Source organism: Diabrotica virgifera, chromosome 7 (genome assembly GCF_917563875.1).
Source record: "Diabrotica virgifera virgifera chromosome 7, PGI_DIABVI_V3a".
NCBI lineage: Eukaryota > Metazoa > Arthropoda > Insecta > Coleoptera > Chrysomelidae > Diabrotica > Diabrotica virgifera.
In genome coordinates, this window is record NC_065449.1 from 227164373 (window position 1) to 227179340 (window position 14968).

At 32.3% G+C, this 14968-nt stretch overlaps 2 protein-coding genes across 2 annotated transcripts in view; one reads left to right on the top strand and one right to left on the bottom strand.

The window, feature by feature from the left end:
• Positions 1-7661, bottom strand: part of LOC114333220 (formin-binding protein 4) — a 55423-nt gene extending 47762 nt beyond the window's left edge. Inside the window, exon 1 of the mRNA XM_028283081.2 lies at positions 7455-7661. Coding sequence (XP_028138882.2) covers positions 7455-7533 — 79 coding nt within the window. The 5' untranslated portion in view covers positions 7534-7661. The remainder of the gene's footprint in view (positions 1-7454) is intronic.
• A 507-nt stretch (positions 7662-8168) lies between these two features.
• Positions 8169-14290, top strand: LOC114333222 (40S ribosomal protein S13). The gene is made up of 3 exons (XM_028283082.2): positions 8169-8419; positions 8669-8796; positions 13938-14290. Exons 1-3 carry the CDS (start codon positions 8397-8399, stop codon positions 14240-14242), a joined length of 456 nt encoding a protein of 151 aa, XP_028138883.1. The 5' UTR covers positions 8169-8396; the 3' UTR covers positions 14243-14290.
• The last annotated feature ends 678 nt before the right edge of the window (positions 14291-14968 follow it).

A 14968-nucleotide genomic window follows, 5' to 3' on the forward strand; every position in this document is an offset into this window, starting at 1 on the left:
GTTTTATTAACGACCTACCAGATCACATAAGGGCACTTATAATATCAATATTTGCTGATGATACCTTGTTAATAGTTTCTGCACGTACACTCGAGGAATTAAAAATGGCAATGAAGATTGTTCTGCTTTATACTCTGGTGTAATACTAACAGATTAATATTAAACATTGACAAGACGGAAATCAGTTATTTTCACTCATACAACTCATCTACCAATGACTATACATATATCTTAACTATTCATGATAGAAACAATACAGTCGGAAAAATGAAAGAATACCCATGAACGAACATATAAAACACGCTGTATTTTCCGGTCACCGTGTCACACAAAAAATTGGCCAGCGCAAGTACATGTAATAATTATTGTTACATGTACTTGCACTGGACAATTTTCTTTGTGACACGGTGACAGAAAAATACAGCGTGTTTTATATGTTCGTTCATGGGTATTCTTTCATTTTTCCGACTGTATGTTATCTTCCACTCACTCTACAAAGTTGTTGGGTGTGTTCATTGATTGTAATCTCAAATGGTCAGAGCAAGTGAATTCAGTGAACATGAAATTGAATAAAGCTTTTTATGCTATATCTAGAATTAAAAACACACTACCCATCTCGGCATTAATAAACGTTTATTATAGCCTTGCTTACAGCCCCATGTGCTATAATGTAATTTTGTGGGGGAACTCAGTAGATAGTAACAAAGTGTTCATTACCCAAAAAAAATTATGTAAAAGTTGTAAAATTTTTAATTTGGATTATCAACAATCATGTAAACCAATTGTTATTAAACATCAAATTTTAACTTTCTACTGCCTATATATCTATAAATGTTTACTTTATGTAAAAGAGGAAATCAATATATTTCCAGTAAATTCAGACAATCAATATTACAATACAAGAAGTGCTGAATCTTTATGAGTTCCTAAACACCGAACATCGAAATTTCAAAATTGTTTCAGATATATGGGACTGACCTTATACAACCATTTGCCAAAAACTGTGAAAGAAATACCACTTTCTACTAGATTTAAAAAAAAAATGTTAAAGATTTACTCTTAAGAAAAGCATATTATTCTATAAATGAATATCTTGAGGACAAACTGCAGTAGCTTCATATTTTACATATAAAAATGTTGGGTATTTCATATATTTTATGTTTTGTCAATTTTGTTACACTGTGAATATTGTATTATACACATTAATGTTTTTATACTGAATTCTGTAGTGACGTATCCTATACATTTTTAGCGTCTTAAAGGATCAAGAAAGTATGACTATGACTAGCTAGACATCTGAAATTTTCAGAATAGCTCAGAACTCGATGACAATGCACTATTCAATAGCTTTTACATGGATGCATCGAGTTTATTTTGAATATTAAGCCATTTTAAATGCAAATAATGCAATGACATTTAGATCCCGTCGTAAAGTATGTTAGTCAACAGCGGATATACGCTGGTAGAGCGTTCAACTGCAGATCAAGAGGTCCCCGGTTCAAACACGGGTGTTCCTTTTTTTTAGTTAACTTTAATTAGCATATTAATATGTCAATGATAATACGGAAACCAGGGAGCATGAAATCAACGATAATACTAGTAATGGAGAAGAAGAAAACGGTAATGAGGAAATACATCATAACGAGACAAATCATATAGGAATAGCGACATGGAATGTGACATCTCTGACAGGCAAGGAAGTAGAAGCTACAGAAGAAATGGAAAAAATGGATGTACAAATATTGGGAATAAGCGAAACAAAAAAGATAGGCAGAGGACATATAAATATCAACGAGAAATATAGCCTATACTATTCCGGAGTACTGAAGGGACAAAGAGCAAAAGAAGGAGTTGGTATAATAGTGAATAAAAGAATAGAATCAAGGATAACAAATTACGAAGCAGTATCATCTAGAATAATTACAGCCCAAATAGAACTAAAAGATAAGATAGGGATAATACAAATATACGGACCAACAGAAGGTAGTGAAGAAGAGGCTATGATAGAATTCTACAACAAACTCCAATATACATTAGATAAGTTAAGAGAGACAGGAGAAAAATAATTTTAGGAGATTGGAATTCTAGAGTAGGTAAGGACGTTAATAGGGGATTAGGATGTATTGGACAATATGGGGAAGAAACATTAAATAGAAATGGAATTAAAATGCTAGAATTCTGCCAAAAGAATGACCTGATAATAGGAAACACATTCAGTGAACAAACCATTGAAGACAAATATACATTTGTGGCTGAAGAGAGAAATGCAAAGAGTTTAATCGACTATATAGTATATACGAGAAATTTGGAACAAAAAATACAAAATATCTTAACGGAAAAAGAGCCGGAGCTGTCCACACAACACAGGCTTGTCACTGCAAAACTGAAGGATGAAAAAATAGAGGAGGTGGAAAGAAAAGAGTACAAGAAAGTAAAAGTAAACAAACTAAAGATAGAACGAGTGCGAGAACTTTACAAGAAGGAAACCAATAAAAGATTGAGGCAGATAGAGTGCCAAAAAGAAACATGGACAATGGAAGAAAGATGGAAAACTTACAGGGAAGTATTAAAGAAAACAGCAGCTGAAGTATGTGGAATCAAAAAATGTAATAATCAATTAAAAAGGACAAGATGGTGGAATAAAGAAGTGAAAACAGAAATAAAAAAGAAGAAAATGACATGGAAAAAATACATCGAAACGGGATTAGAAGAAGATAAAGAAGAATATTACAAGCAGAGACGATTGGTAAAAAAGACAGTCACACAAGCAAAAGCAAAATCATGGAAAGAATTTGGAGAAAAACTACAAGAAGGATATATAACAAATAATAGAAACTTTTGGACGACAATACGACACATGAAGGGGGGAAAACGAAAGAAGATAAATGCAGTAAGAGATAGATCAATGCAAATTCAAATAAACCCAGAACAAATAGCTAGGGTATGGAAAGAATATTATTAGGAAAAATTTGATACCGAAGTAACACAGGTTGACAATGTAATAAATGAAGGCCAAGAAAACACAGAGATAGACCAAATAAGTAGAGAAGAAGTAATAGAAGAAATATCAAACATAAAAATAGACAAGGCAGGAGGAGATGATGAAATTGAACCGGAAATGGTAAAATACATGGGAGAAGAGGGAATAAACTGGCTATGGACAATATATAAAGAGGTGTGGGAAAAACAAGCAATCCCTAGAGACTGGCAAAATAACATAATTGTACCAATATACAAAAAAGGAGAACATATAAACTGTGAAAACTACACCACTATATGTCTGTCATCGGTATGCTTTAAAATGTATACGAAAATAATAGAGAAAAGATTAAGGCAAGAAGTAGAAATGAAATTGGGAGATGAACAAGCGGCCTTTAGACCAGGAAGACAAACAAATGACAACATATATACCATCAGGAACCTAATCGAAAGATGCTTAGACACGGTGGGAAAACTGATATTAGCATTCATAGACCTAAGAGCAGCATTTGACATGATAGAAAGACAAATTATAGGGGAATGCTTCAGGAAAATAAATGTATCAAACGGATTGATAAAAATTATAGAAAGTACTTACAAAGAGGTAAAAGGAAGAGTACAAATAGCAGGGGAACGATCAGATGAATTTAATTAGAATAGAGGTATTAAACAAGGAGATAGACTCAGCCCTTTGCTATTCATAATCGTAATGAATGAATTAATAAGAAAAACTAGAGCAAGAACCAACCAACTACAGACAATAATAGGATACCATAGATTACAACCGGTAACAATAGAGTCCTTAATGTATGCGGACGACATAGTACTAATAGCAGATTCCGAGAACAAAATGCAGAAACTAATGGATATATGGGTAGAGGAAATAGAAGAGCTAAAAATGGAAATAAACGAGGAAAAAAGTAAGGTAATGATAATCTACGGCAAAGAAGAAAATGAAATAAAGATAAAATGCAAAAACTCAGAACTGGAAATAGTTACAACTTACGAATACCTGGGAAGTATCATTACTAACGACGGAAAAATAGACTGGGAAATAACAAATAGAGCAAAGAAATCAAACAAGTTATACTATGCCTTAGCCCCAATACTGGGGAAAAGAGAACTTGCAAGAGAGACAAAAATAAGCATATATAACACAATAGTGATACCGACTGTGCTCTACGCAAATGAAAACTGGACAATTCTGGAAAAACATAAGAGCAGAATAAATGCAATGGAGATGAGACATTTAAGAAGGATAGTTGGAAAGACAAAATGGGATAGATTAAGCAACGAGACTATTAGGAGAATGGCCAACCAAGAACCAATAATGAATAAACTAAAAAAGAGACAAATGAATTGGTATGGGCATTTGATGAGGATGCAACCCAACAGAATTACGAGAAGAATCCACGAAGCAAGGAACATTGCAAAAAGAAAAAAAAGAAGACCAAGGAAAAAATGGATACAGCAAATAGTAGAGGCGGGAAAAGTTAATGGAAAATCACTCGAGGAATTAAAAATAATTTATTTATTTATTTATATATATTTACGAGCAAAGCTCATTACAATAAAACATTACAGAAGATATGAAGAACTAACAAAATATTACAAATATACGTAAAATACAATAAGATACAATAAACACTACGACAATAAAGCAAGTCAAAAAGTAATGTAAGTAGTAAGTCAATAATGGCGGAAAACAGAAAAGAATGGAAGAGATGGGTGAATGTAAATTAAAATAGCGATCCCAAATCCGACACACTCATAGGGTACAAGGAAGGGGAGAAATAAAGAAAGAAAGAAAGAATATGTCATATTTTATTAATTTAATATAATATTAGCTATATTAAGGTATATCACAATTAATCTTTCGAAACATGTTTCATTAATGTTTTACCACTTTAAACATTTTATTTCATGATGACTTTAAAATCGATTACAAAATCCTTTCATGACATAGGAATTGAAACAACAAAATAATTTATAATTTTATACAATAAATAATAATAAAAATGTGGTGTTATCAAAAGTTCTTTTTTATAAAAGTGTAATCATAATTATTTTCTTCCCTTGAAAATAAATCGCAATTAAGAACAATTATAACATAAGCTAATTGAGAGTGGAAAACTGGAGGAAAGCAGCCAGGGACAGAGATACTTGGAGGCGGATACTGGGGAGGCCAGGGTTCAACTTAAGCTGTAGCGACATAGGAGAGAGAGTTAACTTAGGCTTTAATATTTGTTTTAATACAAAAAATACACTTATTATTATCTACCCACAAACCGTATTAGTGTGTTACACTATACAGTTTATACAGTGTCAAAAAAATCACTAGGGGGTAGTGAGGTTGAAAATGGAGAAACCCTTGGATTATCCATACCTAATATTTTTTTTATTATTATAATCATATCCCTTCTACCATACAATGGTGTATGGTTATCCACACATAATAAATAACCAAAAAGTCCTCAAAAATACAGCTAGCTGTTGTGATCAATTTGTATTACGGAGACAGATACAGTCAAACCCTCTTATTAGAATACCGGTTTACGGAATAGAAATTTGAGATCCCGAAACGTTTATACTAGCAACCAATGATTGGTTATTAGAATATCCCGGGTATAGGAATAATTTTGCTTGACACGAAGGCTATTCCAATAAGTGGGTTTGACTGTATATGATTTTCATATCAGCTATCAACAAGTTCCCACAATAGGGCTTTTCATCGATTGTCATTTGTTTCGAGCTTCTGTCATGTGTCACATAATATTAATATATCTACGTCATACGTCTTTGGTTTGTATCATTGATATATACCAATAACGTATGACGTAGATATATTAATATTATGTGACACATGACAGAAGCTCGAAACAAATGACTGTGAATGAAAAGCCCTATTGAAAAAACTCATCAGAAAGTAAATGAAATGATTTATACAAGAAGCAGACAGTATAAAAATAAAAATTTCGCAAACTTGGATTTCGATGGAAAAAACACAGTTGACAATAAAAAAAATGTTGATACAGAAATATTTATAGACATTAAAGGCTGAAATACCTGAGGAACATTGAGGAGCTAGTGAAGCAATATAACATAATAAAATTAACAAAAATAAATTCATGTGATTATTTAATTTCAATTGAATTTATACAGTGGCTCATCCTGTAAAATTTTTGTGAGTACAACACAATGACAAAAGTGGTAACGAATATTGAGGCCCTCAGAGCAACAGTGACTTAAGACACAAATTGGGCATTTTTAGAATAAGATATCAATAAAAGCAGCAACATTAAATCTTCGGATTAACAGGCGCTTACACAACCTACGGCTAGATGGCATTACATAATTTGTAGCCCCATCCCATAAACCCAATGGAAATATGAATACAAAGATTGCATTGACCTCAAAACATCGTTTTTGGGCTTAAGCCACTTTTGCTCTGATAACCTCATTTGACAACAGTTTTTTACAGAAGAGGAACAAATTAAAGCTTTTAAACTGCAGTAAATATTCTGCTAGTTTAGATTTTGTTCATGCTATAAAGTTTTTGTTTACTTCGTGCATTAAAAATATTGTTTTTTATCATGGAACGAAGTCATGTAACTTTGGATGAGATAAATAGGGTTGTAGGTCTTCTTCAATGTGACTTGCAGCAAACTAATAATATGGTTTTGCATATGGATGTCTCCCAAAGTGTTACAAGTCAATTGTGGCAGCATTTTTGTGATACTGGAAGTCCAGCCTATCATTACCTAGGACTTGAGCTTGCTACAACTGCAGCTCAAGACTGATTTTTAGCGTTAACCACTAGAAGATAGCACAATTACAGCACCTCAATTGGTTGGCTAGTTGTAGAGAGCACACCAGGTAACCATAAGCTGTAATACTGTAGGAAATCATCTCTCTGAAGCCAATTCCCCTGAAGACAATCGAAGGCCATTGAGATGTCCACCTATCTCCAGAGGCAACTGCACTGCAAGATTAGAGTGGTGTCAAGAATATCAAAACTGGGATGCAAATGTTTGGGTTACAATTTATTGTTTGACGAATCTAGATTTGGGTTTTATCCAGACTCTTATTGAGTAAGTATCGAAACGATCTGGAAATGTAGAATGCATAAAACATTTTCAGGAGGTTTACACATTGCCGAGGTGGTGCAGTAATGGTATGGAGTGGAATAATAGTTGGTAGAAGAACGGACCTCGTTTTTCCAAACTGCTTCCTTACAGCTCAGTAGTACCTAGGTACCATTCCACAACCTATCATCCTTATAAAGTATTTTCGGTAGATTGATTTTGTTAGAATGTATTTTGACAAATTATCTACTCTTTTTAATAATACCTCAGTCTCAATACCTAAATATTCAAAATATCAATTTTGTTTAGATCTAAACATTAAGTTATTCCTATGAGCAACAATAAATTTTAAGTTTAAAATTATATTTTACTGTAAAATGTCTTTAATACCTTCATCCTGGGCCTCCTTTAATGGTGGAGGTGCTATTTCGTTTATTTCATTAAAAAAATCATCCACTTTATATTCCATATTTCAATTCAAAATTACGTTTTAAAATAGGTATTTTTCCAAACAGTAGAAAGTACTTTTGCACCACCTAAAATACATCACACATCATGTACAAAAAAACTACTTCTAACCTTGACGGAAAAAACATTTAATGATAAATGACAAGTATGACATGACTAAGACAGTGACAGACTATAAACCTGTCAAATGTCATTTTTCTATCTTCTCTTCTCTCTCTCTCTCTCTCTCTCTCTCTCTCTCAATGTAGCTGTCAAACAGTATAGTAATCTATGCTTTGTTTTTAAACCAGGAGGAGTACACTAAAAAGACAGATTCACACATAAGATAGTCACTCTAGTCACTAGAAAAAAACACCAAATCCATCTTCTTTTTTTGGTAATCCATAAATACTATATTGAGTTCTATAAACAATTTAAACCTAAACGAGATAGTTGGATGGCATACATGATGAATACCAAAATTCGACTCAATTTGATTTCCATTCGATTATTTTGAGGTAAATCGATTTTCATTCGATTTATACAAAATGTCATCCATCATACTTTGTGTATGTTGTCAACTTATAAAGTTTTCTAGCTTTTAGGGAATATGATTAAATACAAAACAAATATCATTGATTATTTTTAAATTATGACTTTTTGTAAAAGTTTTCACCGATTAAAAATAAAACAACCTTCATTTATGACTCATTTTCTCCCTTTATACTTGGGAAAGTTTTAATTAATTAGGAAAAAATATTGATTTTAATAAATAAGGTGACTATGTGTCAAAGCACTGGCAACAATGTATTGTATGGTTCTTTTCTCAGTGAAGCCATCTTGGCAAACGTTAGTAACGTGAAATAAAACTTAAATTTTTTCAAAATGGGTCGTATGCACGCACCAGGGTAAGTTTTTAAAATGTAATCCATACTTGGAACTAACGAAATTAGAAAATAAAAATAAATTTGTCTGTAGATACATTTAATAAAACTCATAAATACATGACTCTAGGTTATGTTGCCATGTGGTAAAAAAAGTTTTTGATTTATTGGAAAATAAAGTAATAAATTCTGAATTAGTTGTTCTCAATATAGTTTAATGTAGAGCTTTGGAGTTAATGAAGCTATTTATAAGATCCTTTTTTTTGTTTCTAGAAAAGGTATTGCCCAGTCGGCATTGCCATACAGAAGGAGTGTACCAACATGGTTGAAAGTCACACCAGAAGAAGTAAAAGACCATATTTTTAAACTTGGCAAGAAAGGCTTGACTCCATCACAAATTGGTAATTTTTATGCTTTATATTTGAGTACTTTAGCTTTACTAATACTTTTTACTTTAAAGTGGGCTTGTCTTTAACATTCAATAATTTTAACTGTCAGGGACAGATCTGTGGTGCTAAGGCAAAACCCGATATGTCAAAAAACGTGATTTTGCAGCAGATGAGTTGAAAGGTTCGCAGTGTTGTTGTAATAGTGGACTATCAGGTTTTTGTCATCATATTCTTCATCGCTCAATGTGCATATTGGCTTTAAAAACGAAAAATCGATAATTTTTGACATATTGGGGTTTGCCTTAATACCACAGAGATAAAGTGTAAGAACATGTTTTCAGTGAGGAGAGTTGAGTTTTTTAACTGTTGTCCATTTGCCAAATAAAAATTTACATTTCATTCTGACGCTATTTATAAGGACAGTTCAATATCGTATTTACTGGTAATCAAGTCAAATTTTAAATAACATGCGACAATGCGTGACATATTTGAATAATCCTTGTACTTGAAGGAGAAAGATGGAATAAACAGAGAATAAAAGTAAAGCCGATCAAAAAAATGTTTGCTGCCAATCAGTTTTAGTGTTCCCTGACTTTATAAATACTACATATTGTGGATATAATTTTGAAGAATTTACTTTTCATGATATCTTGTCAGTTTTCATATCTGGACCTCGGAGGTAAACTACACTATGTCAACATAGTGTTATTTTGAACAAGTTCCTTTAATCCACTTATTTTTAGTAGTTGGATTATACAAATTGGTTACATATTATTAAAATATGGTCATATTGTCTTTCAACCAATTAGGATATATCAGATTTTTATTAACATCCTAAGTGCTCTAAACTTTGTTGCAAACACAGGCTACACACAGTTGCTCAAAATGACATAGTGTAGCTCCAAGGTCCAGATATATCCTTCACTTTTCTACTGGAATATCCCTATCTAATTTGATTTTACTGTTTTTTTACCTAGTGTATTTTTTATTTAGGTTACTAATTTATTTATTTAGGGTTTACTAATCTATGTATGGTTTACATTTGTCCATCAACAAACTGATTATGACTATAGTTTTTAAATTACCGAAAATCTGACCTGATTTATACTGTCATAAATTTTATTTCAATAAACAGTTTTTCAATAGCATTTTAGAAAATAAAAGTTCATTTTGTTATCTTTCATGTATAATGCAGTTAAATGCAGTTCTTTCATGAATGTTTGATGGACTAAAATTGTGCCACTTTGACCATTTAATAGTTTTTATCTTTTTTTACTTTTTAGTTCTATTCTTTAATATTCATCCCTACTGGTTACTCTGTGAGTTCAAAAATAAAAAATATTTGTGTTTTTTAATTGAGCTTATTTTTGTGACCAAAGTACGGACATAAATAAACATGGTATTATCCATTAATTTGTTAATTTTGTCAAAATCCGGTATTATACGACAAAAAACTATTGGTCTACAATTGTAGACTGCGTGACTAAGCTCGTCAGCAATAACCACGTGCCTAACTTAGGGTTAACATGTTCTACGTGTCGGATTGGTTAAAATGCTCAACATTTTTGTATATTATATAATGTTTGCTATTCAATAAACTTAAAAACAGCCTGCTATTTTTCATAATCATAAACTTGTCCAGGTGACACATTTATCATGTTCCACAGTTAAAGATTCTCTTGTTCCATCATCAAAGTTTTTATTTATTTATTCAAGGGCAAGCCCTATTCAGATATAAATGTTCTAAATTATCATAATATAACATAAATTATCATAATATAACATAACAAAGTGGTTTGAGAAAGAATAATTCTATGAGTAGTAGTTACAAAAAAGAAAAAAAAAATAAGATAACATATAGGTCAGTACAATTATTACAAACAAAAGATAACACATAAATCAATTCAGAAATGTTCCAAGGTATAATGGTTTTGAGTTATCTAATACATACAGGTCATGTAACACTAATCACACTACAAAAGCTCTGGCCGAAAGTATTAAAAAGTTAAAAAGTTTGGGAAGAAATATGATTTTTAAAGCGGGAAACTGATATATTAAAGATTTCAAGGTTATTTAATGAGTTAGCTAATCAAAGAGTTCTAGGAATAAATGTGTTGTAAGAATAATTGAATCTATGAAAAGAAACATAAAAGGTTTGCACCTGCCTAGTCGAACGACTGGGGACAAATAGAGATATGTTGGAGAGAAGCTCGGGGCAGTTACACAGCCCGTTGATAATTTTAAATAAAAGTATTAAGTCTCTTTGTTTTCTGCATACCTCAAGAGGAGGTAAGTTCAGTATGCGCTCTAATGCAGAATAGTCGTAGTATACATGCATCTGCATCTTAGTGGCAGTATATCTCAGAAAATTGTGTTGGACAGCCTCAAGTTTCAGTATATGAGTAAAGTAACAGGGGGACCAAATTGTTGAACAGTAATCAAAATGAGATCTAACCAGGGAGAAATAAAGGGATTTAATAGCTGAGATGTTAGTAAAGTCTCTGGTGGTTCTCTTTATAAAGCCAAGCATCTTCATAGACTTCTGTATTGTACTGGAAATGTGTGATTTCACACAAGGATCACACCTAGATCCTTAGTTTCAGAGGCAGAATGTAAGGTCAGATTATTTATACTATATTTGAAGATGATTGGATGATGAGTTCGATGAGAACAAAGAATATGGCATTTGGATGCATTCAAACACATACCATTTTGCATACACCAGTTAGATAGGCGATCAATATCACCTTGTAGACTAAGTTAATCACACTCACTCTGTTAAGCTATGAACAAATTTTCAGCATGCTATTAATAATCTTTTATTTGGTACGTGGGATCCAGTACTGTTCCTCTAGCCTACTGATGTTCACAAACTGTGGAATTAAATAGGTTCTTGTATTGGCTCCATACTCAAATAACTGAATAACTAAAAAGTAATTGAGTAACTGAATATATAAATAGCACTAACACTAAGTAACTAATGGCATTGAAACTGTTAAGATGGCATGTGGATCTAAAGAAGACAAGAGTAGAAAAGATCCAGGAGCAGAACAGGATGGATGAAATTGGTAGAAGGCAAGAAACAAACCAAAACATGTGCATGTAAGACAACATTTAAAAGCAACACAGATGAAAAGAATGTACTGATTAACACTTTAAAGTCTGCCAACACGGCTCCCATGTTCACACAGTTATCAATCAGGTGCCACCTACACAGCTACAGTGTTTACATTTCAACGATTTTCCAATGGCTGTATAAATGGGCACATGAGACAAATCTGTGGCACTAAGGCAAAACCCGATATGTCAAAAATTATTGATTTTTCGTTTTTAATGCCAATATGTACATTGAATGATGAAGAATATGATGACAAAACCCAACATGGCTAAAGGCATCCATGTAACCAGTAGATGATAACATTAGTTTCCTATATGTCCACTATTCTGCCGTGCTTAGCAAAACCGCTGTATCTGCAGAGACATCACATTCGAGTAAAATCGATTTTAGGTTAAGAATTCGTATACATTTACACATGATACGGCATAAGACGCGGTGTGTTTAATGTGTTTTGGCTTAACTTACGTCATTTCTAGTAAGCAAACAAGATAGATATGCACATTTGGGTTAGAAAAAAGTAAAAATTTCATTTTTTTCAGATTTTTGCAGATACAGCGTTTTTGCTAAGCACGGCAGTATTACAACAACACCGAGAACTTTTAAACTCATCTGCTGCGAAATCAAGTTTTTTGACATATCGGGTTTTGCCTTAGCATCACGGACATATCTGATATTGCCGTGGAACTGAAAGTGTTAAGAAAACTCTCTACAAACATTTATCTACATAAAAAATAAATGTAAGTGAAGGCATAGCTTTCAAGCAAGCATATAAGCTTTTATATTGACGACAAGTCTCTTGAGAATGCACAAAAACAAATTCATAATGTTGTTCTGAAGCTATTTTCTTGTGGCATTTTTATAATCAATTACTTTTAATGGGAAATGAGCCACAATTTTACCAACAAAATGATTTTATTAACGTTTCGAAGCCCAAATTGGGTTTCGTTGTCAAAATACAAAATACTCTAAAATAAACAAAAATGTTGTTGCTAAGTAAAAAAATTTTCTAATAATTTATTTAATCTGACTCATTTATATTGGCAATTCAGACGTATATTATACATTTTAAAGTAGAAGACTTTGAAATGATATCGCCAATATTTATGAGTTGCGTTCCTGGGACGACTTTACTAAAAGATAGTTCATTCGATTACATGAAATCAATCCCAACTCAAGAATATCCATCACAAAAAAATCATAGCATGTGATCTGTCTTTAAAAAGACAACCAAAGGCAACGATGACAGTAAAATTCTCGCGTTACAAGATTCCATAGTAAATTATGATAAATTATTATGCTAAATGAAACCAATTGTGTCACAAATTCCTCGGTAGAATGCAGTAAGATGTGGTTACCCATACTGAAACGAGATAGTCAATAGAAAGAAAATACCACGATTAGTAAGTCAACAACATATCGAGTTAGTACAAATTTTATATTTTAGTATTACTTATTGTATATCTATGTATTATTAATATTATTTATAATTTAAACATATTAAAGTCAGAATTTGGTATTAGTTTTTTGAAAGTAAATTAAATGTAAGACGAAATACTTACGATGTCGAGATTGTATCACGAGGTTTTTTCCTGGTTTTCCCTCGTGATTTACTATGGAATCTCTAACGTGAGACTTTTACTGTCATCGTTGCATTTGGTTGTCTTTTTAAAGACAGATCACATGCTATGATTTTTTTGTGACGGATATTCTTGAGGTGGGATTGATTTCATGTAATCAAATGAACTATCTTTTAGTAAAGTCGTCCCAGGAACGCAACTCATAAATATTGGCGATATCATTTTAAAGTCTTCTACTTTAAAATGTATAATATACGTCTGAATTGCCAATATAAATGAGTCAGATTAAATAAATTATTGGAAGAATTTTTTTACTTACCAACAACATTTTTGTTTATTTTAGTAATATTTTATATTTTGACAACGAAACCCGATATTTGATATGTTCATCTATTTTTATAATGCGATTTACTGATGAATTTTTTTTTCTGTTTGCTACAAGTATTTTAACATTTTAGGTGTTATCCTCAGGGATTCATATGGTGTTGCCCAAGTAAGGTTTGTTTCTGGAAACAAAATCTTGCGTATCATGAAAGCTATGGGTCTTGCCCCTGATCTACCAGAAGATTTGTACTACCTTATCAAGAAGGCAGTAGCTATCCGCAAACATTTAGAACGTAACAGAAAAGACAAGGACAGCAAATTCCGTTTGATTTTGGTAGAATCACGTATCCACCGTTTGGCTAGGTACTACAAAACCAAGAGCGTATTGGCACCCAACTGGAAGTACGAATCAAGCACAGCATCTGCTTTGGTCGCTTAAATTGTGCTTTTATGTTAAGTTTATAAAATAAAAATTTCTACTAAGAAATTCGTTTTATTTTAGTTTTGTTTATTGAACATGGAGCTAATTATTCTAGTTTTAATATATGGAAGGATACGCAGTATCCCTTATATTTCTAATTACATAACGACTACTTAGTGTCGAGGTTACTTTATCTATTTGATCTTCCCAACTTGGCTTTGGATCTAGCATCAGTCCTAAAAATTTTATTACTTCAGCATTTTGAATGGACTTGTGATCAATATATAGATAAGGATCATAGTCAGAGGCTATATTCTTTGGTAAAAATCTCATTAAACTGGTTTTTGTTATATTTAATTTAAGGCCATTGCCTTTGCAGTACTTACTAAATTCCTGAGATGCTGTATTTCCCTTGCTAACAAGCTGATCAAATTGATGATGTAATATAATGAAGCTTGTATCATCTGCATATTCAATAATTTGATTAGGAGTAGTGCAAACTTGGTTGATATCGTTGATAAAAACTAAAGAAGAGAGGACCAAGAACGGAACCTTGTGGTACCCCCACAGAAAACTTCATTGGGTCTGATAGTGTACCATCTAATATTGTTTGCAGACGATTTGACAAATATGATCTTACCCAGTCATGTGGTATACCTCGAACTCCCATGCCTTCCATCTTCATCAGAAGCAGCCTGTGATCCACCATGTCGAAAGCACAACTGGAGATCATAAAAAAGACCC

What these genes read in the sequence shown, in the direction of transcription:
- LOC114333222 (XM_028283082.2), top strand. Translation starts at nt 8,397, where the DNA reads ATGGGTCGTATGCACGCACCAGG. An exon ending in GGTCGTATGCACGCACCAGG is followed by an intron (nt 8,420 to 8,668) that starts GTAAGTTTTTAA and finishes TTTTGTTTCTAG; the next exon opens with AAAAGGTATTGCCCAGTCGG. An exon ending in CTTGACTCCATCACAAATTG is followed by an intron (nt 8,797 to 13,937) that starts GTAATTTTTATG and finishes TTAACATTTTAG; the next exon opens with GTGTTATCCTCAGGGATTCA.